The following is a 27,808-nucleotide window of genomic DNA, read 5'->3' on the forward strand; positions in this document are numbered from 1 at the left end:
GTTTTTTAATGTACAAAGTCCCTTGTTGTGAATTAAATCAATGAAACTCAGAGAAACAGTAAGATTTTGTTAATGTTTTAAGCTAATTTGGCTCACCAAACCTGCAATTATTTGATCAAAAATACTGTAAAATTTTATTACAAGGTTTTGTTATTAAATTTAGTTTCAAATTTAACCTATTGCTGTGATTTAAAGCTGAATTTTCATCATCATTACTCCAGTCTTCAGTGAACGTACAGAAATCGTAGTAATATGATCTTTTATGATCAGTTATTGATGGTACAAAATTTCTAATAATGATCAGTGCTGAAAATCTTTTGTCCTGATTCATAGTATTGTGGAAATTTACATTTTAATTAAAAAAAAAATTAAATTAATTTTAAAATTAATAAAGAAAGTACAAGCTAATATTTAAGCTTTTTTTTACATCATTAATACATTTATAATGTTAAAAACGATTGCAAATAAAAGCTATGATGGTGATGAAACTTCAGCTTTGAATCACAGGAATAAATCAAATATTTAAAAAGAAATTGCAAAACATTTATAATTGTAATCATAGGCTATTTCACAGTTTTTGCTTTATTTTTTATTATCAAATAAATAAATTTCTTTCTTTTAAAACATTAACCAATCTTATCATTTGCATATTTTGACTGCTAGTGTATATCGGAATGGTAATAATGTGAATTATGTGGACTCTGACGGTCTACATTATATTCACACCGTCTTCATGGTCTCCAATAACATTATACAGACGACATTATGTGATTAAATCTATCGATAATGCATTGCACAAGCAAACCATGTCAAATTGTAAACCGCAAAGTACAGGCACCTCAGAAGATTGTACCACAAAAGAAAGCATGGAACGATATCTATTCTGTAATAACTTAAATTATAAATCTCATATTTATAATACTTTCACTTTACATTGTGAGTTTACAAATATATATATGGAAAATAAAATCCCTCGCTTTATATCTTATCATATACAAACTCTTAAATATTCATATCGCGCCAGGTCATGAGTCGGTCACGTGATGGCGCGAGCTAACCGTTTCTCTGGACGCTCTGTAAATAAATCTAATGCATCTGAGTTCATCGTCGTCCTCGTGCTTAAAGGGACAATTCGCGTTAAAATAAAAACTAATCATTTACAAACTTGGGTAGACACCATATATTTTTTTTGCGGATGTATAATGAAGTTTTCCAATTAGCTTTGTATGTTTTTAAGCGATTTTCGTCATTACCTCAGCTTTTCTTTACTTCCCGCCTAAATTAAATAAGACGCCATACCTGACGAAAATACAGGAATGTTTCAAATGAAATAAAAGGTGAGTAAATGATGAAAAATAATAATAATTGAGCAAAATATCCCTTCGAGGACGCATTCCCTCTTAAAACATTTACAGTTGCCTTATATAAACCTCTTTATAGTTACTATTAATTGACATATACATACTAATACAGAACTTATAGGTTCTCATTATGGATTTGTTGGTTTTGATTGCATTTATCGCTTGAGTTGAACTGTAGAAGATGATTTGGTGTATTGCTCTTTGAGCACAGTTGATCTTCACCAATTACTAAGATGTTTTGAACACTGATTTCTAAAGTAATACTTCAGTGCCTGAGAGAAACCATGGCATTATGTAGTCTGTGTGATATATGACAGTAGAATTCATTAAGGCAAACTAATATTTCTGAATTGTTGTAAATTGAATTGTTTTCATGATGTCTAAACACAATCTTCAGCATCTTGAAATCACAAAATTCATATCGGTCCCCGTGTTGTTCTAGAAAATGGCTCATTATTGATATACAGGTAGAACCTGATGTTCAAGTTGTTTTCTGCAAACCTTTTCAGGTTTTGTGTGTCCGGAAACATGTTACTGGCCTATTACATCTCTTATCCATCCTGTCCTTCAATAGGACTGAGGATAACAGCGGTGAACCAAGCACAAGCCATGATTCACCAGGAGTCTTCTGGATGTGCCGGGGTTCAGTAGGTGTATTTAAATCACCACAAATACTCAAACACACACATTACAGTGTGCAGACCTTGAGTATTCTCACAGCTCTTTGCCTATTAAAGCAGTTCTTCCTTCCTTTGAGGGATTTTTTTAAGGCATTCACCGATCTGAGATCCACTCATATGTGAATGTACGTTGGGGGGAACATAAGGCAGAATATTAATGTGCTCATACTGATATGCAGCCAGCAGAAAATATTCCACCAATGCTTCACTTTGAGTATGGCTTCTTCAGAAAAAGGAGAGAAGTCTCCGACCAGCGGCAACCTTCTTTTTGAGTCACATAAATCCAGATCTGCGCATGTCAGAGCTTTATGCAAAACTCAGATTGGGTCCTGAACAAGTGCGTTGTGTGCTCTCATCTGTGGGCTCTTGCATTTTGGGGTCTCTCTTGGGGAAAAAGGAAGTTGTAGATCGACGTCATGAGCTGGAACAAACCCATTTGGCCCCTTTGAGTAAACTGCAGAAAAATAAATCAAAAACAATTCATCAGAAGTAGACTTTTTTGGTCAGTAAACCAAAGAAATGCATTTAATTAGTGAGAGAAGACATTATTATAAAAATACACACAAATTGAATTGTTTCTTTAATAATGCCACTTGACAATAGAGGTTTTAGGTTGCACTGCTTTTGTCAATAAATTTCAATAACCCGTCATCTGGCAGCTTTGAATAAACTGCAGAAAAATAACCAAAATTAATGAATCATAAATTATCTATTTTATCTTAAGCCAAATGAAGATACTGCATTAAATCTCCTAAAGAATGCATTATAATGAAGATTAGGGCTGCACGATATTGAAAAAAAAAACTGACATTACAATATTTTTATTCACTGCCATATATATATTGCAATATAAATGCAATTTCACCAGATCACTTGAATAGCTTGTTAAGAATTCATAATTTAAGATCGATTGGGATGATTCTATGAAGCATATTTGCATTAAATATAATTTAAAAATTAAAAGTACAACAGACAAAATATGCAAATAAACAATGTTTTATTATCTTCTGGGGAGTCAAACAGTATTCAGAAGCAGAAATTAAATAATCACTGTATAATATAATAATAATATCACAATATCCGCAGGGTCTTAAATTTCAAAAACTATATTGAAGGCCTTAAACAGTCTTAAATCTACTGAAAAACTGTGTTATAGGGCTTAAATCTTTTTTAACAGGTCTTAATTTTCCTTTGTTCAAGTATTGCTACCCAATCTGGCCATTAACACCCATACAATCACCAGCAATTCCAGTCTCAGTTACTTTCCTTACAGTAACATTTGTTTAAAACTTCTCCTTTTATTTACAGCTGAAGATACTGACCTGGCCTACATATATTATTATTATTATTGTTGTTGTTTTATGTGATTGTATTCAATTATAATAATATTTTGACATGGCAAGTGAAGATCTTTTCCAACTGGGATATTCAAATAAAATCCTTAGCATTTAGCCCAGTAAAAGTCTAAAATTTCATTCATAATGGTCTTAAAAAATGTCTTAAATTTAACTTGGTGAAACTTGCAGAAACCCTGTATTAACACTGTATCATTTTAATTGCACAAAAAAGATGTCTACAAAACTGTTGCAAACAATTTTATATGTGTTGATTTTAAACAAACTAACTTAATTTAGTAATGGTCAACCCAATTTGTGTTTAAATTCCGCCCAAATAAATAGTTTACAACCACTTAACTTAAAAAAAAAATAGTAAATCCAAGGAGTCATCTTTGAATCATTTTTAAAGTAATTATATAATGTTCAATTAATCTTGAAGCTACAAACTTTTAATTTATTGTGCCCAAATGGCTCAAGTTTGATTCAAACTCTAACAATCAGGCCTTAAAAACAAATGCAAATAATAAACTTTCACTCTAAAGTTAAAATGTGAATTACTCCACTATGTTGTAATTGTAATATCTGATCAATTACAATCTTAACTACATTGCAGATCCCTGCGATGTGACTATTGCAGACTTGCACATTCTATATCGATGCTGAAACGATATATTGAGCATCCCTAATGAAAATACACATCAATTTACCATAAATAATGTGACTCATTTTGAGTAAACAGTGATTTTTGGTTGCATTGATGTAGTCCAGGGGTGCCCAAGCTCAGTCCTGGAGGGCCCCAATTAAACACACCTGAACCAGCTAATCAAGCTCTTTCTAGGTATACTTAAACTTCCAGGCAAGTGTGTTGAAGGAAGTTGGAGCTAAACTATGCAGGACACTGGCCGTCCCGGACCCCTGATTTAGTCCGTATCAAATTCTCCTGTCATCCACTATAAAAAGTTAATTTTAAATAATTATAGTAAAAAATAATTCATTAATAAAGCCAGATTTGTCTATTAAAGGGATAATTCACCCAAAATGTACAATTCTTGTCATCATTTACTCATCCTTCACTTGTTCCAAACCAGTTTGACTTTCTTTCATCTGGTAAACACAAAAGAAGATATTTTATTTTCACTTTGTTCTTCAAAATATTTTCTTTTGTGTTTCAAACCATTTGAGGGTGAATTAATTGTGATTAAATTTAATTTGGGAGTGAACTATCCATAAGAAAGTCAACAGGGTCAATGTTGAGTTCGTGTTTTTAGTTCACTGTCAGTGAACAACCATAAGATGGCGCTATTACACGCAGCTTCAACCCGCTTGATTGACAGATAAAGCAACCAATCAGCAGTGAGATGCGGGCGGGAGTTGTACTATTGCACAGAGTTGCATAAGCAGCCACTCTAACCCAAGGCAAGCTAAAGCTAACATAGTTAGATCAACTTATTATCTGACCCATTTATTCTTAATTGAAGTGTCATCTTTCAGGTTTATAAATCATTCAACAGCCCTTAGGCTCTCTTGTGAGAACATGAAGTTTCAGTTTTTGCATTGTATTCTAAGCTTGTGCCATTTCATATTTTATAACATGTGCAATCTGCATATTCATGAACTAAGTTGTAGCAGCTCAGCATATAACACACACACACACACACACACACACACACACACACACATACACACAGTTAGAGTGTTACTAAAGGTGTTACATTAGCCTACATTTCAGATTGTGGTCACATGTCTGCTGACGTGGGGATTGAGTCAGACTCTAAAATTAGCCGGCAGTATAAACACACTTCACATCCTCTTTCTGAGCTCACACACACAAACACACACCGACTGCTGCCGGCATGGGTAAATGCTGAACTTTCTTACTTTTAAACACTTGATGAATCTAAATTTAGACCCCTTTTAACCGTAATGCAGAGGGCGTGAGTTTATTATTCCGATTTTGTCTTTAATGTCACTTTGAATTGAAGACAAGACTAGAATGAATGCAAATAAGTCTAATATATACAAATAATACTAACATTTAGCTTTAAATGGCATTTAAAGACATATATAAGAGCATAAAAAGTCTCATACGACCATTTTGTTTGAAATTATATTATAAAATTGTATTTTTAAAAAGTTTATCAACATATTTCTTATATTATTTGCTCAAATAAACTAATAATTTGACCAAAAATGCTAAGTGAAGCATCATCTAGCAGGTTAAATCCTGTATCTGGTTTCATCTAATATAATCTAAAAGTAAGCAGGACGCATAAATCAACAATGATGTCATCGCTCCCTCTTGGGAATTTGCATATTCAACACTGAAATAGCAGACAGTGATGTCATTTTGCATCGTGACTGAAACCACCAGTTTCTGACCACACACATCTGAAACCCAGCGGCCTTGAAGAAAAGAATCAGTCTGATGTGAATGACTCTTACCAGCTGAAGATGCTCTTGCTGAAACTGATCCCCCATTTCACGTAATTTACGTCCAATCTGAACCTCCACGCTAATCCCTGCGTCGCGATCCTCTTCTTTTTCTTCTGGTCTGCCTTCGTCCTGCTCTCTCTGTTCGGCGTTTTGTAAGCCATCCAGGGCGGGTTCGAACAGCGCAGGGAAGTGTGCACGAAATCCAGCGTTTCCTTTAAAATTAAAACAATGTTTACATTATTTTGGTGTATCAAATTATAATTGTGTTTATTAATATATTATTATTGTTTTATATTAGCTTAATATAATATTATATAATAAATAATAATTAATATAATAATATATAATATATTGAATGATCAGCTTTGTATAAATTTATAATTATTTATGTATGATGTAATATTTTGTCAAATATATTCTACTTTTGGAAAATACATTTAAAATTTGCATTCCTAAAAAATGTTTTATTAATGGATATAAAATATCAACATTGCATTAACGTTATAATAACATAACGTTAGTCATTACTAAATAATGCACTTAAAATTTGCATCATTTTATTAATACTAATAAAAACAATAATAATATAAGATTGCATTAACATAATAACATATTATGTCAGGACTAAAATGCTTTCAAATGTTGTATTTCTAAAATAATTATTTTATTTATAGTAATAAACACAGAAATAATATAACTGCGTTAAAATTATAATAGTTTCTCACAGTGTTTCTCAACCACGTTCCTGGAGGACCACCAACATTGCATGTTTTGGATGTCTCCTTTGTCTGTCACACCCATTACAAGTCTTTCAGTCTCTGCTAATAAGTGGATGATGTGAATCAGGTGTGTTTGGTTCAGGAGACATGGTAAATATGCAGAGCTGGTGGTCCTCCAGGAAAATGGTTGGGAAAAACACTGATTTATAACATGCATTTAAAATTAGTAGATCTAAAAGTGTATATTTTATTAATAGTAATTAGTGCTGACAAATGATTAATCACATCCAAAATAAAAGCTCATATTTACAAAATATGTTTGTGAGTATCGTGTATGTTTTTGTGTATATGAATATATGCAGGACTATATTGTGTAGAGTGCTTGTTTATATTCATAAATATTTATTCATTCATTTTCATTTGGCTTAGTCTCTATTTCAGGGGTCACCACAGCTGAATGAACCACCAACTATTCCAGAATATGCTTTACGCAGCGGATGCCCTTCCAGCTGCAACCCAGTACTGGGAAACACTCATACACTGTAAACAATGTTGGGTTCCACACAAAAAAATCAAGAATTGTGTTGATTTTGCTCAATTTAAATAATAATAATATGAACAACTGGCAAAAAATAATATTTTGAGTGTACACTACGGACAATTTTGTTTATTCAATTCACCTGTACCGCATGTCTTTGGACTGTGGGGGAAACCGGAGCACCCGGTGGAAACTCACGCCAACACGAGGAGAACATGCAAACTCCACACAGAAATGCTAACTGCCCCAGCTGGGACTTGAATCAGCCACCATGCCACCATAAATATTTATATGTAATACAATTTATATATAAATATATATTTGAATATTTATTTAGTATATTAAGTACAGTATGTAAGTGTATTTATATATATATATATATATATATATATATATATATATATATATATATATATATATATATATATATATATATACAGTATACACGTATATATTATGTAAATACAAACTTTTATCTTGGATTCAGTTAATCACGATTAATCTTTTGACAGCACTAATAAAAATAATAAAAAACAATAATAATAATATAACATTGCATTAACATAATAACATTTTATTAGTTATTACTAAAATGCACTTAAACATTTCTTTATAAAATGGTATATTTTATTAATACTAATAAAATCAATACTAAAACAAATATTATAACATTAAAATAACATTTCATAAGTAATTTCTAAAATGCATTTCAAATGTGTATTTCTAAAAGAATATATTTTATTAATATAATTAAAAAACAACAATAATGATGACAATATAACACTAACATTTAGACATTTTAAAATATTTCCTAAATGATGGGTAACAGAGCAAGGAATTTTTCACAGTATTTCCTATAATATTTTTTTTTTCTGGAGAAAGTCTTATTTGTTTTATTTCAGCTAAAATTAAAAGCAGTTTTTAGTTTTTTAACGATTTTAAGGTTAATATTATTAGCCCCCTTAAGCAATTTTTTGTTGACAACAAACTATCATTATACAATGATTTGCCTAATTGCCATAACTTTATCCCGTGTTAACTTGATTTACCTAGTTAAGCCTTTAACTGTGCCTTTAAGCTAAATACTAGTATCTTAAAAAATATCTAATAAAATGTTATATACTGTTATTATGGCAAAGATAAAAGAAATCAGTTCATTTACTAAAACTATTCAATTTAAATGTGTTGAAAAATTTGTCTTTTCCTTAACTAGAACAGCTCAGGGAGCTTAATATTTCTGACCTGTAACTGTAATGCCATACTCATAGAAATGATGCCCTTTGTGTTTCCCTACCATGAAAAAGTGCTCTTGGCCCACCCCGGGCTCCGGGGCCCATAGTAAGTGACACAAGGCCCCCAGTTCCACAGGGAGCCCTGAATGCAGTCCTAGCACCCACAACTCTGCAAAGAGATGATGCTTCTCTCTGTGAGCCCTGGAATGGTGCCATATCTGCGTCTCTCGCTGAATTGAGGACAGAGCCAGCAGTCTGTGTGGATGCGTGTCTGTGAGCTGTTTGTCCCACGTCTCCACCGTGGGCGTCTCTCTTCTCTGAGCGCTTGTTTCTTAGCGGCGTTTCACAGCAGCGAGGAAGCTGTTCATCCTCCTCATCATCCATCGGCGGAGTCAGCAAAACCGCCCTGAAATATATCACAGATTATTCCACTGTTTCGTTGCTTCTGATTTAAATGAAGAATGAGTCTATGGAGAGTTTAGTTTTGACAGGTTCTGTTATTGTTTGTAGTTCACTGATTTGGCATCAGTAGCAATGGTTCACATTAGGGCTGTGCAATAAGATGATATATATCGAATGAACACAGTAAAAGTCTATTGTTTGATATTATGCACTATTGTTTATTTTGTTGTCACAAAGTACATAATATCTTTAAATATTTTATATGAGCACAATTTTAAATCATTACGGGCATGCAAACAGAATAAAATCATTGTGAGAAAGTCGCAATCTTGAAAGTGCTTTGTTTTCATTTAGCATTTTACTTAGTAATATTTTTTATTTTATGTTGGACTTGTAATAAAAGTGCTTAATATTTTATTAATATTTATTTTAGTCACACATTTTTAATCAAACATTTGCCATGAAGTTCTAAATAAAGTGAGAAATGTGATGATCACATATGAATGAGGACATTTTATACATTAAATTATTAAGAAATTGTTAATTAATAATTTAATTTAAAATTAATTATTATTAATGTATTATTATTTAATTTACAGAAATTGTACTATATCATGATACTATATAATTATCAGGATATGAGATGATTTATATCGTGATATGAGATTTTTGTAATATCACCCAACCCTAGTTTACGTTGGATATTATGTGGCAACACAATGCAACAAAAATTAAATATTTAAATGTATTATCTATTTATTAATTATCTCCCAACATGTGCATATAAACTTGTACCAAATTATGGGGGAATAGGCATATTTATATTTCCATCCCATAATATGCACAGCAATATGATTGGTTGCTGCTTCTGATACCGTGCACATAGCAATGTTTTTCCTCTTTCTTCAGTTCGCATCAGTGTGTGATCTGATGCAAGTGCTGAATCCCTTAAAAAAGCTCACCCACATTTCACAACCATGACTGATTTAGATGCTTACGACTGATTTAGATGCTTAAATACACCCTGTATTTGATTTAACAATGAACAAATAAAACCTGATAGTCGATCAGCGATTACGTGCAACTTCTGGCAAGTGCACTGAGTGATGACTAAGATGGTCACAAGCAAAACCACCAAAAACGTCAAATGCCAACATTTCAAAGGAGCCTCAAACAAACTAGAGGAAGTTTCAGGCCTTTGCTGAAGGTTTCAGTCTGCTGTCGTTGTTTCCCAGAAAGCACTACAATTCAAACCTGCACTATCATAACAAAACAAATCAGCTTATGAAGTCTGCTCATGAATAATCTGATCAGCTGAGAGTTGCAGAGCAGATTAGTGCAGATGCCATCATGATGAGAATAGTTGTTTATAAAATGGAGCGTCTACAGCCAAATTAGTCAAGTTTACAGATTGCTCGAGAGGGTTTTCAGACATGAACAGATGTCTAATTAGTTTGCAGTGCATAAACGCTCCAGTCAACAAAACAAACAATCATTTAAAAAACTCATTACGAGCATAGTTCTGAGGTATGATTCTGTTAATAGATGGACTATCATAGGTGATTATTGAAGATTACACTGTTAACTATGCAGATAAAACAGTCTGAGATGGTTTGAGGTTTTAGATGGACTCTTGTTTACCCTGGTTTATTGGAGGGGGATTAATCAAAGATCATCCTAACCAGTCTAAAATACCATCATAAGCCATTTTTATGATGTATTTCACTATTACTACTATTTTAAGCTCATTTAAGCAGGTAATACTAAAAGCAAACCATTTAAAACATATGCCACGAGGTAATACCATAGTACAATTGAGGTAAAGTTAATTTTATATCATGATAAAATTGAGGTAAAGTTAATTTTATACTCAAACATTCAGACTTTCCCCTTAATAATTTAATTTTGGCTGAGAACTGCACATTCTGAATAGGGGAATCATATTAGCAGCCAATGACTATCAAAGTACACATTGTTCTCAGTCAATGAAATAGCGCTTATGTTGTTTTAAGTCATACCTACATGTGATTTCAGACTTCATATATAAAGTACCATGGTAAACAATATAGGGAGCATGTCACGAGTTGTCACTGAACGAACGTGCGAATATAAAACCAACTTTACCTCAATTAACGTAGTAAAAACACAATATCAAGACAAAATGAGACTTCTTTATATGATATTTGACGTTAAAATTACATTGAATATAAATATCTAAATGAATATGTCAGATTTGGATCTTTATTTTGTACTTTAACACTTCAGTCACTTTATTTTAGATAAAATCACTGAAACTTTCTTTATTACTAATAAACTCACATGTTCTTTCAAACGCCTGCTTTGTAGAATGAAACTGCAGCAAATAAGACAGAAACTCACCGCCAGAGCTTGAATATGTGTCTGTCAGTGCTGTATTTATTCCGCTTTTGTGTCAGTGCTCTTTTATTCCGTCTTCACACGGTTTTGTATTTACTAACACGGACTCGCTCCGCTTTCATTCTGCGCCCTCCGCCGAAAACCACGCCTACGTGGCTGACGTCAGGTGATGATATGCTAATTACGCTAAAGAGGCGGGAGTCGAAGGGTTGTTGGTGCCCGAGGGAAAGGTCAGTCAGGGTTTGTGTGTTGGGTCTGTCAGTCTTATTTTAACTACAAACGCAGCATTTCGCTCGATGTGTCATATCGAAAGTGTTGGAATTAGTGTCAGTGGTTTTAAATTGGTCGTCGTTTTGATGTTAGGTTTATTGAGATACTTTTAAAGAACTTAATAAGACCGAAATCGTCTTAAAGTGACAGTACACTCCAAAATGAAAAGTTAATTTTCTCACTCTCAAGACATCCATTTAAGATTTATTTTAAGATAAAAAAATAGTTTTAGCTGAAAATGTGGTCCTTGGTGATTCATAAAATGAAAGTTTTTTGAACTTTGAAAGTGTTAAAACATGAGGTAAAGTTGGTTTTATATTCACACATTTGGACTTTCTCCTTAATAATATAATTTCAGTAAAGTATTCTTTGCAAAATCTAATATTAGCTGCCAATGACTATCAAAGTAGCCTACAACAATGTTTACAGTCAAATAAATAGGGTATATGCAGAGCTAGTGTTTCTTCCCATACTGATAAACCGGTGAACAGTTAACGTTAATGTGACTTTTTTCCATTTTATATGGTTCCTTTTACAGCATCGATGTTGTAATGTAATTTAAATATAATCAGCTAAATAGACTTCCGCATGCATTAAGGCCGTACTCACACTATGTACAGTTGCCTCGTACTGTGTACTATGTACTGGGCCAAAGCACGCTTGTACCCCCTCCCGTCTCCCCCGACGGCCCACACTCACATACAATCGGGCCTGGGCACGCTTACGTCATCGATGCTGCGCTGTTCAGTAAGCGCTCTCGCTCAGCACAGTGGAAATTTCTCTAGTTATATTGTTTAAGTCGTTTGATATGCAGTGACATGCAGTCAAATATTTCACCAAACAGTCCTTAGGGATGCGGTGACACGCAGTCAGATATTTCGCTGAACAGATCTGCCACTTTTGGCACTCATAAACAGCCATAAAGCCCTCGTGCTGCAGGAATGAGGAGGCTGTCGTGCAGTGAGGGGTTTGCGTCTTTAATAAACTATGGCAGTCTGCGTTCATTGAACAGTAAGATTGATTAATAAATCCAAAAGAAACAGTCCCTTAAAAGTCACGTCTCGCTTTCAGTTTCGAGCTTTGGCGCGTTTTGCACTCACACACAAGTGTACCGCGCCAAAGCCCAAGTGAGCCGGGCCGGCCAAGTGAACCGTGCCTGAGCCCGATTCAGCGCACTCACACTTCTCAAACGATCCGGGAAACGGGCCTGGGCACGGTTCGATAGCATAGTGTGAGTACGCCCTTAGTTGCTCAAGCGTAAAATGAGATGAAACGTCGTTTACACGCATGCGCTGGTCAAGATTAACAGGCTAGCGCAGAAGCTCCATTAAATATACTTCTTTAAATTAAATGTTTATATTTGAAAGCCATGGAGTGGGAAAATGTAATTTAATGCTGTGCTTTTTGTACATTTTGAGACCTACTTTATATCGGATGTCACTCCAGTGGAGGTCGCTGATTTTTTAAATAAACAGACCGGATTTTGTTTTAACGTGGCGATTTTGTAATGGCATACAGGTCACTGGAAGCGCTTAACCCCAGGTTACTGACAAATGAAAAGTTCTCCCACATACTTCCGTATACCCTATTATGCAAATGTTGTTGTGAAGTCATACTTGCATGTGATTTCAGTACCATGGTAAACAATATAGGGAGCATGTCACAAGTTGTAACTGAACAAATGTATAAATATAAAACCATCTTTACCTCAATAATAATAAAAAAACACATACAGGCAAAGAAAAGACAATGCCTGACACAAAGTAAAATGATCAGCCTGTGCAAGAAAGTAACATTATTTGCAACATTATTTACCTTAAATCCACAGACTTTTTAAGTTATATTTGTGTATAATGTGAAATAATACTTATTTATAAAATAAATATGTATTACATCATATATCATTAGAAAAAAACTGGAATTTATTAAAGTTTTTAACTCATGGACAACAATAGTCAAAATAAACAGTATTCAAATCAATTTCATTATGGGCCGCTTTTGATGCTTCACACCTTTTTATTGCTCATTTTTTGTTTCAATAATATGGTCCAAGATTTAGAATAAAAGTTACTTGTAAAATGATTTCTCTATTAAAAACAATGCAGTAGTGAAAGATTACTTCACTTACAGCAGGTTGTAAAATGAAAATATTTGTTAGCAGTGGCCAAAACTGATTAGCTGAAGTCACAACGAAGTGACAGCCAACAGAGGACTCAGCATGGTCTGAAAGCCTTTTTCGATGAGTTATTTTCAGAATTTATGATGGCATAGCATTCTAAATAGGTAAAGTCTTGATTTGATACATGGCTGTCCGGAAGTGCGATATGCACATCAATATAGCAGCACTTTTTATGACACTGTATAACAATAATTATTATTTTTACAGTACTGTGACGGTTGGGTTTAGGGTTGGGGTGGGGGTAGACATTAATAAAATACAATTAATGGGAAATTTAATAAGTAATATAAATAATTCTCGTTAACTTCTGGCCACAACCATATGCGATCTAGCAACAACTGTCAAAATAGGACAAATGAGCTCATGTATGGGACAGATTCTGGACCTTTGTCAGTGAGGTGTGGGTCTTCCGAACCACCCAAACCCCCATCTGGCTACGGGTCTGTAAACTATTGAGAATTAAATGAATTGCTGTACATATTGGTTATTAAATACAAAGTAAGTATCATATAATTATTAAATGTTTGGTTTTCATGCAAGAAATATTTATTGTACAGCATTATACAGTATTATTTTTGGTAAACAAGGAGTATTAGTCCTCAAATTTCATTTCATATTCAATGCAAATGCTCAATTTCTGCAGGAAAGTCTAATGCTGTTGTTGTTTTCTAATAGACAAATGCACTGACCTTGAAAAGTTTGACAACCTGACATCACTTTAAATATCGTCCAACACATTCCAATTTTGACATTTATTTTCTGCATGCATATCTTCTGCCTAAGCCAGAATTGAAGTGCACAGTTCAAGTGCACTTGTTCTGAACGGGCAGTGAGTCACCTGAATATTACAATCCTCCTGTTCTCACTCGCTGTTGATGACATCATCCTTTTAGACAGCCGTTGAGCTCAGCATTCCTGCACACACTGTTGCTGCACGTCGCAAACTCTGAGAAAGCAATGGCTAATTTCAAGATTAGTTGCTGTATTTATAAACACAATACAAGAATTTGGTGAGTAACCTGAATTTAGGAATAGTTGTTGTTAAAATAGTGTGATTTTTGTCATATATTTGTTTACTAACTTCATCTTTATTCATTACAGACCAGCAACAAACACATTGCCGGCAGGGATTTTAGTTTTCCAAAATGCTGGGATGGTTTTTCAGAAGAGGACGAGGTAGAGACAAATCACTGACTAGAGGAAGAGGATTGAAATAGACTCAAAGTGACTCTGTTTCTACGGTAACTGTGGACGGGGAGGTACGGGAGATGAGAGCGAGGCAAAACAAACGCTGGCGCTGCCTCCGTGGCAACAGCTACATCATTGGTTCTTGTTTCATAGTAAAGACCTGTTAAAAAAAAATTAAATCACAAGAGGCCCAAGAGACACCTCCCTCACAACTGCATGTTGCATCAGAAAGCTCCTACAAGAGGAAGAGCAAAACACACACACACACACAAACACATCACATGCTCCACTTCACTTCACAGCCCCCCTCCTTCCTCCCCGCTCTCCCGCCAAAACATCTCAGCGAGTAAATCCTGCCTAGAAACCAAACAGCTGACTTCTGCCTCTCTGTGATTGGTGCAGCTCCCTAGCAACGGCGTGTGATTATTCAGCCAATCAGGCGCTGACTTTCCAGCACTTTCAGCCAATGGCACACACTCCCACCTCAGCCAGGCAGTAACAGAGACTTGGTAACTGTCCGGCAGAACAGAAACACACTGTGATTGGCTGGATCTGTGCTGCGTCCTCATTGGCTGCTCATGACGATCTCTCAGTCATTCATGTTTTTTTGTTTTTTTGCGGCTGCTCTCTTTTGCCCTGAAGGGAAACACCCACAGCAGAAGGTCAACTTCTCTGCGCCCTGATTGGCCGAGCAACAACGTGGACTCCTAGTAACAAACCACAATTGCTATAGCAGGGTGTGGTTAGGCTTCTGTCAGTCATCCAAATGCTAGCCAAACATGATGTTGTTGCTGCCGTTCTGATCTTAGCTAGAAGTATTTTATATGACAAACAGGCCTTCATTAGCATAGTTTTTGCACAGGGCGTACAGTTACACATAGACATCACCTAGATACTGTATAACTGCAGGTTAACCATGTGTATATGTAATAACTTCCACTGTTAAAAGCTATTATTAGTTACAAGTTAATTAAAGTAATTATTAAGTTATGGTAACTAATTACATTAACTTTTCTGAATTCTATTGTAATGGAATAATGTACACCTTTTATAAAGCTGCATTGAAACAATAATTATTGTGAAAAGCGCTTTACAAATAAACTTAGGTTTGATTGAATTACTCAAGATTCATACTAAGAATATTTGTTTAGTCATTAATATCTGATTAGACTCACTTTTCTAATATTTGTCTGTTTTTTATAAACATATACACTACCTGACAAAAGTCTTGTCGTCTATTCAAGTTTTAGGAACAACAAATAAAAACTTGACTTCTAGTTGATCGTTTGTCATCAGAAGCGGCTTATATGAAAAGCAAAGGCCTCTAGATTACGCTTATTTTACCAAAATAAAAGATGATCATGCCTTGATTTATTAATCAATGAATATTTCATTAGGACAGTAAGGTCTGACTTTGCTTGGACAAAAGTCTTGTCACTTAACATAAATAATGTATGGCATGTAGTAGAATATAAATTCATGGTGCAGTGGAAGAAGAATGAATATTGTGTATGACTCCCATGAGCTTGAAGGACTGCATCCATACATCTCTGACTTATTAATAAAGTCATCTGGAATGGCAAAGACAGCGTTCTTGCAGGACTCCCAGAGTTCATCAAGATACTTTGGATTCATCTTCAATGCCTCCTTCATTTTACCCCAGACATGCTCAATAATGTTCATGTCTTGTGACTGGGCTGGCCAATCCTGGAGCACCTTGACCTTTTTGATGTGAAGGCTGAAGTATGAGGAGCGCTCTCCTGCTGAAGAATTTGCCCTCTCCTGTTGTTTACAATGTAATAGGCTGCACAAATGTCTTTAAACATCAGGCTGTTGATGTTGCCGTCCACTCTGCAGATCTCTTGCATGCCTCCATACTGAATGTAACCCAAAACCATGATTTTTCCTTCACCAAACTTGACTGATTTCTGTGAGAATCTTGGGTCCATGCGAGCTCCAATTGGTCTTCTGCAGTATTAGTGATTATTGGGATGCAGTTCATTCATCTGAAAAAATCTACCTTCTGACACTTTTTTTCAAATGATCAACTAGAAGTCAAGTTATTATTTGTTGCCTTTACAACTGGGATCAACGACAAGACTTTTGTCAGGTAGTGTATGTATTAATATACATATTTATATGTATACATTATATACATATTTTGAATATACATACTATTTTTATGTACATTAAGCTTTTTTATTAATGTAGTTGTTTGCAATACTGCTTTAAAACAATTTTAATATCTTTCTTAAACTCATCTGCAAATTATTTGATTTCTAATGTTAGTTTTGAGCTGTTTATACCATCAGATTATATGTAATCTACATATAAAACATTTTTATTGTCATTTACAACCTCATAACTGATATAAAGTTGGACTTTTTTGCATTCATGTGTTGTTTTCTTGTGTTAAAACTTTAGATGTGTGCAGAGCAGTGTGTGATTTGACAATTGAGAAGAATGGGTTCTCCGACAAAAAAGACTGCAGCTCATGGACACTTCTGAAGACAAATCAGAAGTGACATCATGGCTGTAAGACTGAATGACATCATGCTTCAGGGGTAGACAAATTGATATGTCAAATTTGAATGTGAGGAAACGGGCAAAGAAGTGATCCATCTTCCAGTGATCTGGATAAATTTAATTAGTTTAATGAATAAAGTGTTTGCAAGCTAATTAGATTGATTTTAAAAACAGGGATACAGCTGATTTAAACTGTTTAATATATAAGACACAATGGCAGTGATCTAAATCGTGTAACTACAGATATTTAGTGAAACATTTTTATCAAATATATATTTTTATTGAATGTTTTAGTGCAAAAACTTATAAGAAATTTTACAGTGAGTAATAAAATATCCATCAATCATGAAATTTGAATCCTGTGTTGGTGTGGGATTCCTCGGGGTCGGTTTTCCCCCACAGTCCAAAGACATGCGCTATAGGGGAATTGAAGAAACTAAATTGGCCATAGTGTATGTGTGTGAATGCAAGAGTGTATGGGTGTTTCCAAGTACTGGGTTGCAGGGGGAAGGGCATCCGCTGTGTATATCCTGGATAAGTTGGCGGTTCATTCTGCTGTGACAACCCCTGATGAATAAAGGAACTAAGACGAAGGAAAATTAATGAATAATAAAACTAAATTAAGTTAATTAAGTTGTAAGTTAATAAACAAACAAATGATAATAATAAAGGACATAGAATACAAAATTATTTTACCAAAATGCAGATTACATTTTTTGTTGTCTAACAGACAAACTTTTATTCTTAGCGACTTAGAGGTTCCCAGATAATCAAAGAAAGGACTACAGGTCTGATAAAATAGGAAAGGTTTGCTCTTCAAAGCTGTGGAGAAAGCCTCAAGTGGGATAATACTACAGACTGCCAGCAGTCATTGATTTGAACTATTGAACTAGGGGGTTCTTCATTAATCCACTTTACAAAAATACATTTGAGTGCAAAGTAAACCAAGAAGGTCTCTGTTTCGACAGTTATACCTTATATTATTATGGAGACCCTGCAAGTCTTTGCTCCCAAATTTTGTGAAAGAGATTTTTATTTGTGAAATTACTTTTTTATTTGAGGGAAAATCTTTCAGTTTTGTTGGTATCGCTGTCGCCTCACAGAAAGAAGGTAGCTGGTTTGAGCCTTGGCTGGGTTAGTTGGCATTTTAGTATTTGAAAAGATTAATATTTAGAATCTAATATAATTTTAAAATAGATTACGTAATTGAATTCAAAGTCAAACTATAAATAATGAAACAAATATTATATGAATGCCTTAAACTTAATAAAGAACTCTATATAGATGTATAAAACCTAAATTTTCTTAAGAAGAAACCGTCAGAAAAGTCTTCAAATAAACTGCATATACGATTACAGCCCTCACAAAAAAATTTTCATTAAAATTAATATTTTCTATAGAAAACTTTACAATATTATATTTGTGCATATACTTTAGATTAGTCAGTAATGAAGCCAAATCTGGAGCTGATCTAACAATAGCAGTCCAAAAATTATGTAGCCCAAATGTATATGTTAGGGAAAAAACAACCCAAAATTGTTTATTTTTGTTAAAGAGAAACAAAAAATATTCAAAATATAGTTGGAATTTTGTAGTTTGTAATTGTTTGCATTACTTCGCTGGACTTTAAATCTATTATTGTTGTATTTCTAAATATGTTCAGTGACTAAAATATTATTTTAATAAATATATGTTTAATAAATCTGTTTTGTTCAAATGCACTAAAATATAATATCCTTATTCACTGAGAAATGCATACAAATCTTAATTTTCAATATGGGGTGTACTTAATCATGCTGAGCACTGTATATATAAAATATAAAATTTTAATAGCTTAACTAATAAAAAGGACAAATAGCAGTATACGTTTTATTTAAATGAATATGAAATGAAAAAATACGCTTTAAAAATATGTGCAATAATAGTATAAAATATTATTTTATACATCTTTTAAAGGAATGCTTAATATTTACAACATTATATCAATATTTTAATAATTAATCTTGATGTTTGCTTGGTTATGGTTGTTTACACTTCTTTAATTTTAATTGATTATGAAAAAAAAGTAGCCAATTAATTTAGTCTTTGAGCACTTTTTTAATACCCTTCCATAACTGAAAAATACTTTACATTTTCTTTCCTTCGTTATAGTAAAGTTGTTTTTGAAATATATATTTTTTAATTTTGGTAGAAAGAAAAAGAAAGAAAAGAAGACACAATTTCACAAAAGTTGCCTTTTTTCCTAATTATTTAGTAAACCTATATGCTCTATGCCTGCATATATAGAAATATACAGTTGAAGTCAAAATGATTAGCCCTTCTTTGTTTTTCTTTTTCAATTATTTTACAAATGATGGTTAACAGTGCAAGGAAATTTTCACAGTATTTCTTATTCTACTTTTTTCTTCTGAAGAAAGTCTTATTTGTTTTATTTCGGCTAGAATAAAAGCAGTTTTAATTTTTTAAACAATTTTAAGGTCAATATTATTAGCCCACTTAAGCAATATATTTTCGATTGTCTAAAGAACAAACCATCGTTGTACAATGACTTGCCGAATTAACCTATCTTTAACCTAGTTAAGCCTTTAAATCTCACGTTATAGAAGTGTCTTGAAAATATCTAGTCAAATATTATGTACTGTCATCATGGCAAGATAAAATAAATCACTTATTAGAGATGAGTTATTAAAACTTATGTTTAGAAATGTGCTGAAACAAAAATCTTCTCTGTTAAACAGAAATTGGGAAAGAAAGAAAAATACAGGGGGGCTAATAATTCTGATTCATCTGATTTTGCTTGTATATGTTTGTGTGTGTGTTTGTAGAAAACTTGTGGAAATCCCAGAGATGATGTCAACAACAGCAGCTCGGCATCAAAGAAAACATTTCTGTCCTGAAGCGGAGCCTAAAGGGAAGATGGTGACAGGTGATGTCAGCAAACTGGCATCCAATAGAGTCCCCAGGGATCTCCTGTGTTCAGCCACCTGTATCCTACAAGCCGGTGAGTGTGTGTATATGTGTCTGTGTGTGAGCAGTGTTCAGTGAAAGAAACAGATGTCCCACCACCAGCACCTCAGTATACCACATATTCATCCAGCCCAGCTCTATAAATAGAAAAGAAAGCAGTGCACATTCCTGAGCTGTGAGAGAAGCTGTTGGTTTGATTATGTCATAAAGGCATTCCCTGAAAATGACACACTTCAGTTTACAGTGTGTCATCTAATTACTGTAAATAATCTGTTATTATGTTTTTTTTTATTGACTTAAACTTTATTGTGTTTTTAATAAACATGGTTATCAACAATGGTAAGAGCAGAATTCCTCAACATTGACTCGGTTCAATGTGTATAGCATGGTTGATCACAATATGAAACAAAAATAAACAATTACAAATTATATTCATTGTATTATATTTATTGTAAATAAATATACAAGAAAAAAAACTGTATACATAATGTCAGAGAAGTACATAAACAAAAAAAAGTGTCTACTAAAATTATTGTAAAACCAATCAAACAGAAAGAAAAGATAGTTTGTGGTCATCTATATCCTTGTTTCTCCTAAGCTGTTAAATGAAATCACTTAAGTTTTAATAATATAGATCAGTGGTTCTCAAAGTGGGGGTCGGGACCCCCCGAGGGGTCGCAGGGCAATGAAGGGGGGTCGCCTGGTGATTTCCAAAAATCTATTTATTTTTATTAAACCATAAGAATTAACATATTTTATCCATAACTATACTGAAAATAAAAATAGTTGTTTATAGTTACTATATACTATATAGTTACTATAGTAGCTTATAGTTACTAGTTCTATTGGATTGCGACCCCTGGGGTAATTACATTATTTTAAAGGCAGCAATAGCGTCAGATGCATTTTGATTTTATAACATCAGGTTATACTTTCTGGCACATTTAAAGCACTGACACAAATTTAATTGGTGTGTCTGCGTCATTGCATGCAAGGTTTCTGTATTTATAACCACCTCAGAGGATATTGGGGGTCGCGAGTCACTGGCATTGTTATTTTGGGGGTCGCGAGCTGAAAAGTTTGGGAACCCCTGATATAGATCATATTTTCAGGTATTTGGTTCCAATGAAGGATTGTTGAAATCTTTGCTCTGTTAATAAAGGCAGTGGACTGTTCTAGTCGAACAATGTCTATAACATAGTATAACCATTGCTGAACTGACAAGAGATTAGGAGGAAACCAGGAACTGATGATTGTTTTTTTTGTTTGTTTTTTTTTTGCAGCTAATAAATTCTGATAAAAAAGTTAATTTTTGAATTAAAATCAGAGTTACTGAAGAATCATCACTCAATAGGAAAAGGCAAGGTTCAGGATCAATGGTTATTTTCAAAATTAGTGACATTAACCCAAAAATTGTAGATTAGGAGACATTCCCCCAAAATCTGCTAATATTTTAAAAGGATTGGACATCTTTTGTTTACATTAGAATGCTGCATGTCGTGTTTATTGAGTACAGGTGTCAATTCGCAATTTATTTTCACTCATTAAAAGTAGCACATTTGAGGTCAGTTAAATACTGTAAATAATCTGCAAATACATTCATTCGTTCATTTAAAAACAAAACATGTGCTGGATAAGTTGCCGCTTCATTCTGCTGTGGCGACCCCGAATTAATAAAGAGAGTAAGCCATAAAGAAAATGAATGAATGAATTAATTAATTAATGATTGCATTTTTAAAAGGAGCATGTGATTATGATTGATCATGGCTGGTCCTGCATTAACTAATGCATGATTCACCAATCAGATGATTCCTAACTCACTATAAATAACCAGGGTTTCTTACCACAGTTATCTTGGCCATGAAGAATCCCCCTGCTCTTCCACCTTTCCCTTTATAGGGCAGCAGGGTTTGCCTCGGCAAAAATGTCACTGGTTCAAATCCTTAACAGGCCAGCTGTCATTCTGTGCGGAGTTTACATGTTTATCCCTTGCTCGAGTGGGTTTCCCCCAAGTTCTCCAGTTTCCCCCCATAGTCCAAAAACATATGTCATAATTGAAATTGATCAATCTAAATTAGCACTACAGTCGAGCTCTTAACCAGCAGTGTATATCTCTACATAGCAATTATAATCTGCTATCAGCTCTTACCTAAGGGGGAGAGCTTTCGAGATCTACCTGAGCTCATACTTCCCTCCCGCCCTGCAAACGTGGAAGCCCTGGGCTCCAGGATCTTATGAGCACAGGGCTCTCACTCAGGACAGCATGCCAAACTGAAAACAGCATTACATTTGACGTCTCGTAATTGCTGTAATTCCTCTGCGGATATAGAACAGGGTATCTGCAGAGTCTTAAAAAGTTTTAAAATGGCAAGAGGGTTGCTGGTTCGGGCCTTGGCTGGGTCAGTTGGTGTTTCTGTGTGGAGTTTGCATGTTCTCCCTGTGTTTGTGTGGGTTTCCTCCAGGTGCTCTGGTTTCCCCCACAGTCCAAAGATGTGGTACAGATGAATTGGTTAGGCTAAATTGACCGTAGTGTATGAGTGTGAATGAGTAAAGTTATGCTTTATTGTAATCATCAGGCATTTTGTCTTGGACTCAACGCACAAATAAAAAAGACAACACATTACGGTTACTTTTACATAAAGAAATTCTGTATCACTTCCCCGATAGCAGTACTTCATACATTAGGAAAAAAGCATGATTTGGTTCATTTGCTGTTACTTTTCTTTTACATTAGAATGCTTTAAATCATGTTTATTGAGGTCAGGCTTCATTTTGCACTTTATTTTCAGTTATAAAAAATAGCAATACCTAAGAGGTCGGTTAATTACTGTATTTAATCTGCAAATGATTAGAAAGGATTGATTTCTTTTACATTGGAATGCTGCATATCATGTTTATTGAGGTCAGATCTCTGTTCTCACTTTATTTTTATTTTAATACAAAAGTAGCATTACATTTGAGGTCTCATAATTACTGTAATTAATCAGCAGATATTTAGAAAAGTTTGGACAATGAATTGTTTTTCGTTTACACTTTATTTACTTTAATTAAAAAAGCATTACATTTGAGGTTGGTTACATTTGGTAATTGCTGTAATTGATCTGCAAAAAGTAATTAGAACAGATTGATTTCTTTAACATTGAAATGTTGAAAATTTCTACATTGAGGTCAGATCTCAAATTGCACTACTTTCTCTTATTAAAAATACATTATATTTGAGGTCGCTTATTTGTCTTGGAACAAATGTTTTAGCGTCCTCTACTGTTGATATCTTGACACTGCATCAGAATATAAGCACTGCATTTTAATTCTGGGAAAAAAATTTACATTTTTAGCCTTTATTTTTATATTTTTTTTGTCATAGGTGATTTTATTGAAATTGTTTAATATGAAACATGCAGTACAAATACCTTTTCACTGTTCTTTTGTTTTAGATAACAAATAAAACTGTTGCACATATACATTTAGAATATATTAATAATATAAAAATAAAATACAAACAAAAAATAATATTAAGTAAAAGATATTTTACTTTTATATGTATAAAAGAAAACCAAAGGAAAGAAAATATTTTAAAATAATAAAAGATAATAAGGAAAAGTTATACTATTCTAAAATAACCGAAGGGTCCATCATCTTTATGTGATCTAAAACAGGTTGGCAAGTTCAGCCTTTATTAAATCAGGAAATGTTCATTTTTGGGCGAACTACCCCTTTAATAAATAACAACTTATAGTAGCCAAAGAAAAGTTCTTTTAAAAGCCAACTTTAAGTCAACTTTAATAAAAAAATCTATATCATAAATTGCATTTAATCTTAATGTGATTTATCTCATACAGACATTGAACTGAATGTTTTGAATATTTCATAATATAATATTTTCATGGACCTTCTGCCCAATATTACTGAATATGAATTAACATTCAAAAGATATAAACCATCATAAACAAAAAAATAAAATTCAGATTTATTGGAAATTTAAGCAATGTTTTCAAAATCATACTATTTCAAATTAAACTGACAATTAAGCTGATACCTTTTCCATGTTTAATATGCAAGTATAAATATTTAGTAAGGGTTGGATGTATCTCTTGTACATTGAAATGTGCGTTTAATGAGGTCTGATCTCAATTAAAACTTGATTTTCGCTTATTAAAGAACACATTGCTTTTGAAGTAGCTTGTCTTGAAACAAATGTTCTGGCGCCCTCTGTTCTTAATATTATGTCACTGCATGAGAATATCAACATTGCATTTTATTTCATGGACAAATCACTGTAAACGCTCAGCCTTTATCCGAATATATTATATTATAACATTCACACTATATAATGTGGCTGCACGATATTGAAAAAAAATTATATTGCGATAATTTATTTTTCTGCCATAAACATTGCGATATTAATACAGTTTTAGAAGATGGCTTGAATAGCTCTATTCGATGGTTATCTGTGGAGTCTAACAGTATTCAGTCACAGAAATTAAATAATCACAATAAAAAAGTGTTTTTCTCACTTTGTTTTGTCTTGTTTCTAGTCCAAATATCAAAAAATCTTAGACCAAGTAACAGTATTGTTTAGTTTTCTTTGGCAGAAGAAATAAGTCAAAATAGAGTTTTTTTTACTCGTTTTACGAAAGTTAAATGCCCGTGGAGTGAGTGAAATAACCTTGTTTTCACTTTAAAATGTTTATTTTTGGACTAAAAACAAGACAAATTTTATAAATTAGAAATTATTTTTGCATAAATCACATAGACACGGTGATTAAATACAATTCTATATTCTGCTCTTTGTCAACTATAATTCAGACTTAACATCTTTGCAATGTCACTATTGTGGGTGTGCAATGTGCTATGTCGATGCTGAAATGATATATTCTGCAGCCCTACTTTATTATATTAAAATGTAAGCTTAGTGTGACTTTTTGGATAACAAAGAAACTGCAAACAGATTCAATTTAAAAGCATTTACAGTTTAAGTTGACATTTTTCATTGACTACATTGAACATGTACATACAGACATCACCTATTTAGTGCATGCAGAAAAGTATTCATAGTGATTCACTTTTTCCACATTTTTTTTAATGTTACAGCCTTATTCCAAAATGGATTAAGTCCATTTATTTTCTCAACATTCTACACACATTCATTCATTCATTTTCTTGTCGGCTTAGTCTCTTTATTAATCCGAGGTCGCCACAGCGGAATGAACCGACAACTTATCCAGCAAGTTTTTACGCAGTGGATGCCCTTCCAGCCACAACCCATCTCTGGGAAACATCCACACACACATTTACACACACACACACACACACACACACACACTACGGACAATTTAGCCTACCCAATTCACCTGTACCGCATGTCTTTGGACTGTGGGGGAAACCGGAGCACCTGGAGAAAACCCACGCGAAGGCAGGGAGAACATGCAAACTCCACACAGAAACGCCAACTGAGCCGAGATTCAAACCAGCGACCTTCTTGCTGTGAGGCGACAGCACTACCTACTGCGCCTCTGCCTCGCCCATTCTACACACAATACCCCATAATGACAATGTGAAAAAAATCGTTTTTTTTTATTGTTGCAAATTTATTAAAAATAAATTGGCTGAAAAATCTCATGTACAGAAGTATTGACAGCCTTTGCCATTAAGCTCTAAGTTGAGCTCAGGTACATTCTGTTTCCAGCGATCATTCTGTCGATGTTTCAGCAGCTTCATTGGAGCTTACCTGTGGTCAATTCAGTTGATTGGACATGATTTGAAAAAGCATTTAGAGCAGTTATTACAATACCGTCAAACCGTGATATTTTTATCTAAGGTTATCATACCGTCAGAAACTTATACCCTTGTATTACATGTTTTAAAGCGTCTTTTTTGCTTTACTATGGATGTCAATGACATCCAGATCCAGACATGACAGATGTTTTTTCAGAACATCTTGTTTTGTGTTCAAGTTTTATCTAAATCAGGAAATAAGGAAATTTAAATATTGGGTGAACTGTCCCTTTAATAAATAACCATTTAAAGCAGCCAAAGAAAAGCTTATATAAAAACTAATGGTCAAGAGCCTAATGTAAGCAACTTTTAGAGACTTTTTATTATCCGATTTGATTTAAGAACTTAGTTGAATGACAGAAATAAAGTTGGGTTGTGGTGGATGACACAGTGGCTCAGTGGTTAGCACTGTCGCCTTACAGCAAGAAGGTCAATGGTTCGAGTCCCGGCTGGGTCAGTTGGCATTTCTGTGTGGCGTTTGCATGTTCTCCCTGTGTTGTCGTGGGTTTCCTCCGGATGCTCCAGTTTCCCGTACAGTCCAAACACATGCGCTATAGTTGAATTGAATAAACTAAATTGGCTGTAGTGAATGTGAAATCCCAGTGATGGGTTGTGGCTGGATGAGTATTCGCTGTGTAAAACATATCCTGGAATAGTCTGTGGCGACCCCTGAAGTAGAGAGACTAAGCCAAATGAAAATGAATGAATGGTTTGTGGTGAAACTGGCAATGCTGTATTGTGGAGTAGCTGAATTATTCTTTTAGGAGGATAAAACAGTGAACTATAATTTAACAGTAATAAATCAGTTTACCAGAGGTCAATTTTATTATAAACATTTATTTTAATTACATGAAGTTTATTTTTAAACTAATTTAGAGAGGATCACGTACTTATGATTGTTCTCAGCTGGTCCCTCATAAGATGACGCTTGATTCACAAATCAGATGATTCTGAGATGATTATTTCAATGTCCTCGTCTTAAATCCCCCCATCCAGCCATACTCCTCCTTCTTTGTAGATGGATGACACTGTGGCCGAGTGATTGGCACTGTTGCCTCACAGCAAGAATGTCTCCGGTTAAAGTCCCTACTAAACCCCTTGACATTTCTGCTTGTTCTCCTCTTGCTTGCGTGGGTTTTCCCCAGTTTCACCGGTTTCCTCCCACAGTCCCAAAAAACATGCAACCTAAGTGATTGAACATACCAACTTGGCATCATAGTCAAGCTCTTAGCAAGCCGTATATCTCCTTAGACATCTTATACCTTCCATTAGCCAGAAATAAGTCTGGGGAGTTCATGGAGATCTGCCTGAGCTTAAAAGTACCCCTCTCAACCTGCTAACAGGAGGAAGCCAAGGGCTCGTGGATCTTTCAAGCTCAGGGCTCTCTCCCATGCCAAGCAAGCTTATTACCAATCATCAAGTGTGAACTCTTGAATCCTTTTTTATTGAATCTTTTGTAACATATAGCGAGCGAGAACAAAACGGGAAAACGAGAAACATACATATGTACATACCGAAGTCAATTTTAAAAACAAACTAGATTTCCAGTCATTCCTGGTGACTTGTCAATCATTAGGAATGTCTAACATTACAAGTTTTCGTCCAACAAAACGTTGTTTATATGCAAATGTACATTTCTGAAAAGCACATATATAGTGTATTTCTGAAGCCAGTCAGTATTTTATAGGTCTTTCACAGGCTGTGTTTTTACAGGGATGTGCCTTGTGCATTAAAGATTTCAATATTCATAATGTTCATGACACATACTATGTAAATGTGTACTACACTGTGTACACTATGCTTCAGTTAAACAGAGAGCTGCTTG

At 34.0% G+C, this 27,808-nt stretch overlaps 2 protein-coding genes across 12 annotated transcripts in view; one reads left to right on the top strand and one right to left on the bottom strand.

Annotated features, from left to right (window-relative positions):
* The first annotated feature begins 1,022 nt into the window (after window positions 1-1,022).
* The window catches only part of adgrg11 (adhesion G protein-coupled receptor G11), a 71,889-nt gene continuing 45,103 nt past the window's right edge, over window positions 1,023-27,808 (top strand). For 2 of the 10 annotated variants that reach the window (XR_012396095.1, XM_073933679.1), the window contains exons 1-4: window positions 1,023-1,337; window positions 1,936-2,008; window positions 17,140-17,250; window positions 20,067-20,242. The gene's annotated coding sequence lies outside the window, so the exon portion shown is untranslated. Of the gene's footprint in view, window positions 1,338-1,870; window positions 2,009-11,110; window positions 11,309-14,420; window positions 14,538-14,628; window positions 16,826-17,139; window positions 17,251-20,066; window positions 20,243-27,808 lie in introns of those variants that run through there. The other 8 variants (XM_073933683.1, XM_073933680.1, XM_073933682.1 and 5 more) reach the window with 8 other exon arrangements.
* On the bottom strand, window positions 5,605-11,203 carry bmf2 (BCL2 modifying factor 2). Of its 2 annotated transcripts, XM_009294967.5 has the most exons (3): window positions 11,082-11,203; window positions 8,363-8,706; window positions 5,605-6,023 (listed from the first exon to the last, which is right to left on the bottom strand). In XM_009294967.5, exons 2-3 carry the CDS (start codon window positions 8,682-8,684, stop codon window positions 5,665-5,667), a joined length of 681 nt encoding a protein of 226 aa, XP_009293242.1. In that variant the 5' UTR covers window positions 8,685-8,706; window positions 11,082-11,203; the 3' UTR covers window positions 5,605-5,664. The 2 variants fall into 2 exon arrangements, with proteins under 2 accessions (XP_009293242.1, NP_001038938.1); NM_001045473.1 differs by lacking the exon at window positions 11,082-11,203 and having other exon boundaries at window positions 5,653-6,023; window positions 8,363-8,684.

The sequence above is a fragment of the Danio rerio genome, chromosome 20 (assembly GCF_049306965.1).
Source record: "Danio rerio strain Tuebingen ecotype United States chromosome 20, GRCz12tu, whole genome shotgun sequence".
NCBI lineage: Eukaryota > Metazoa > Chordata > Actinopteri > Cypriniformes > Danionidae > Danio > Danio rerio.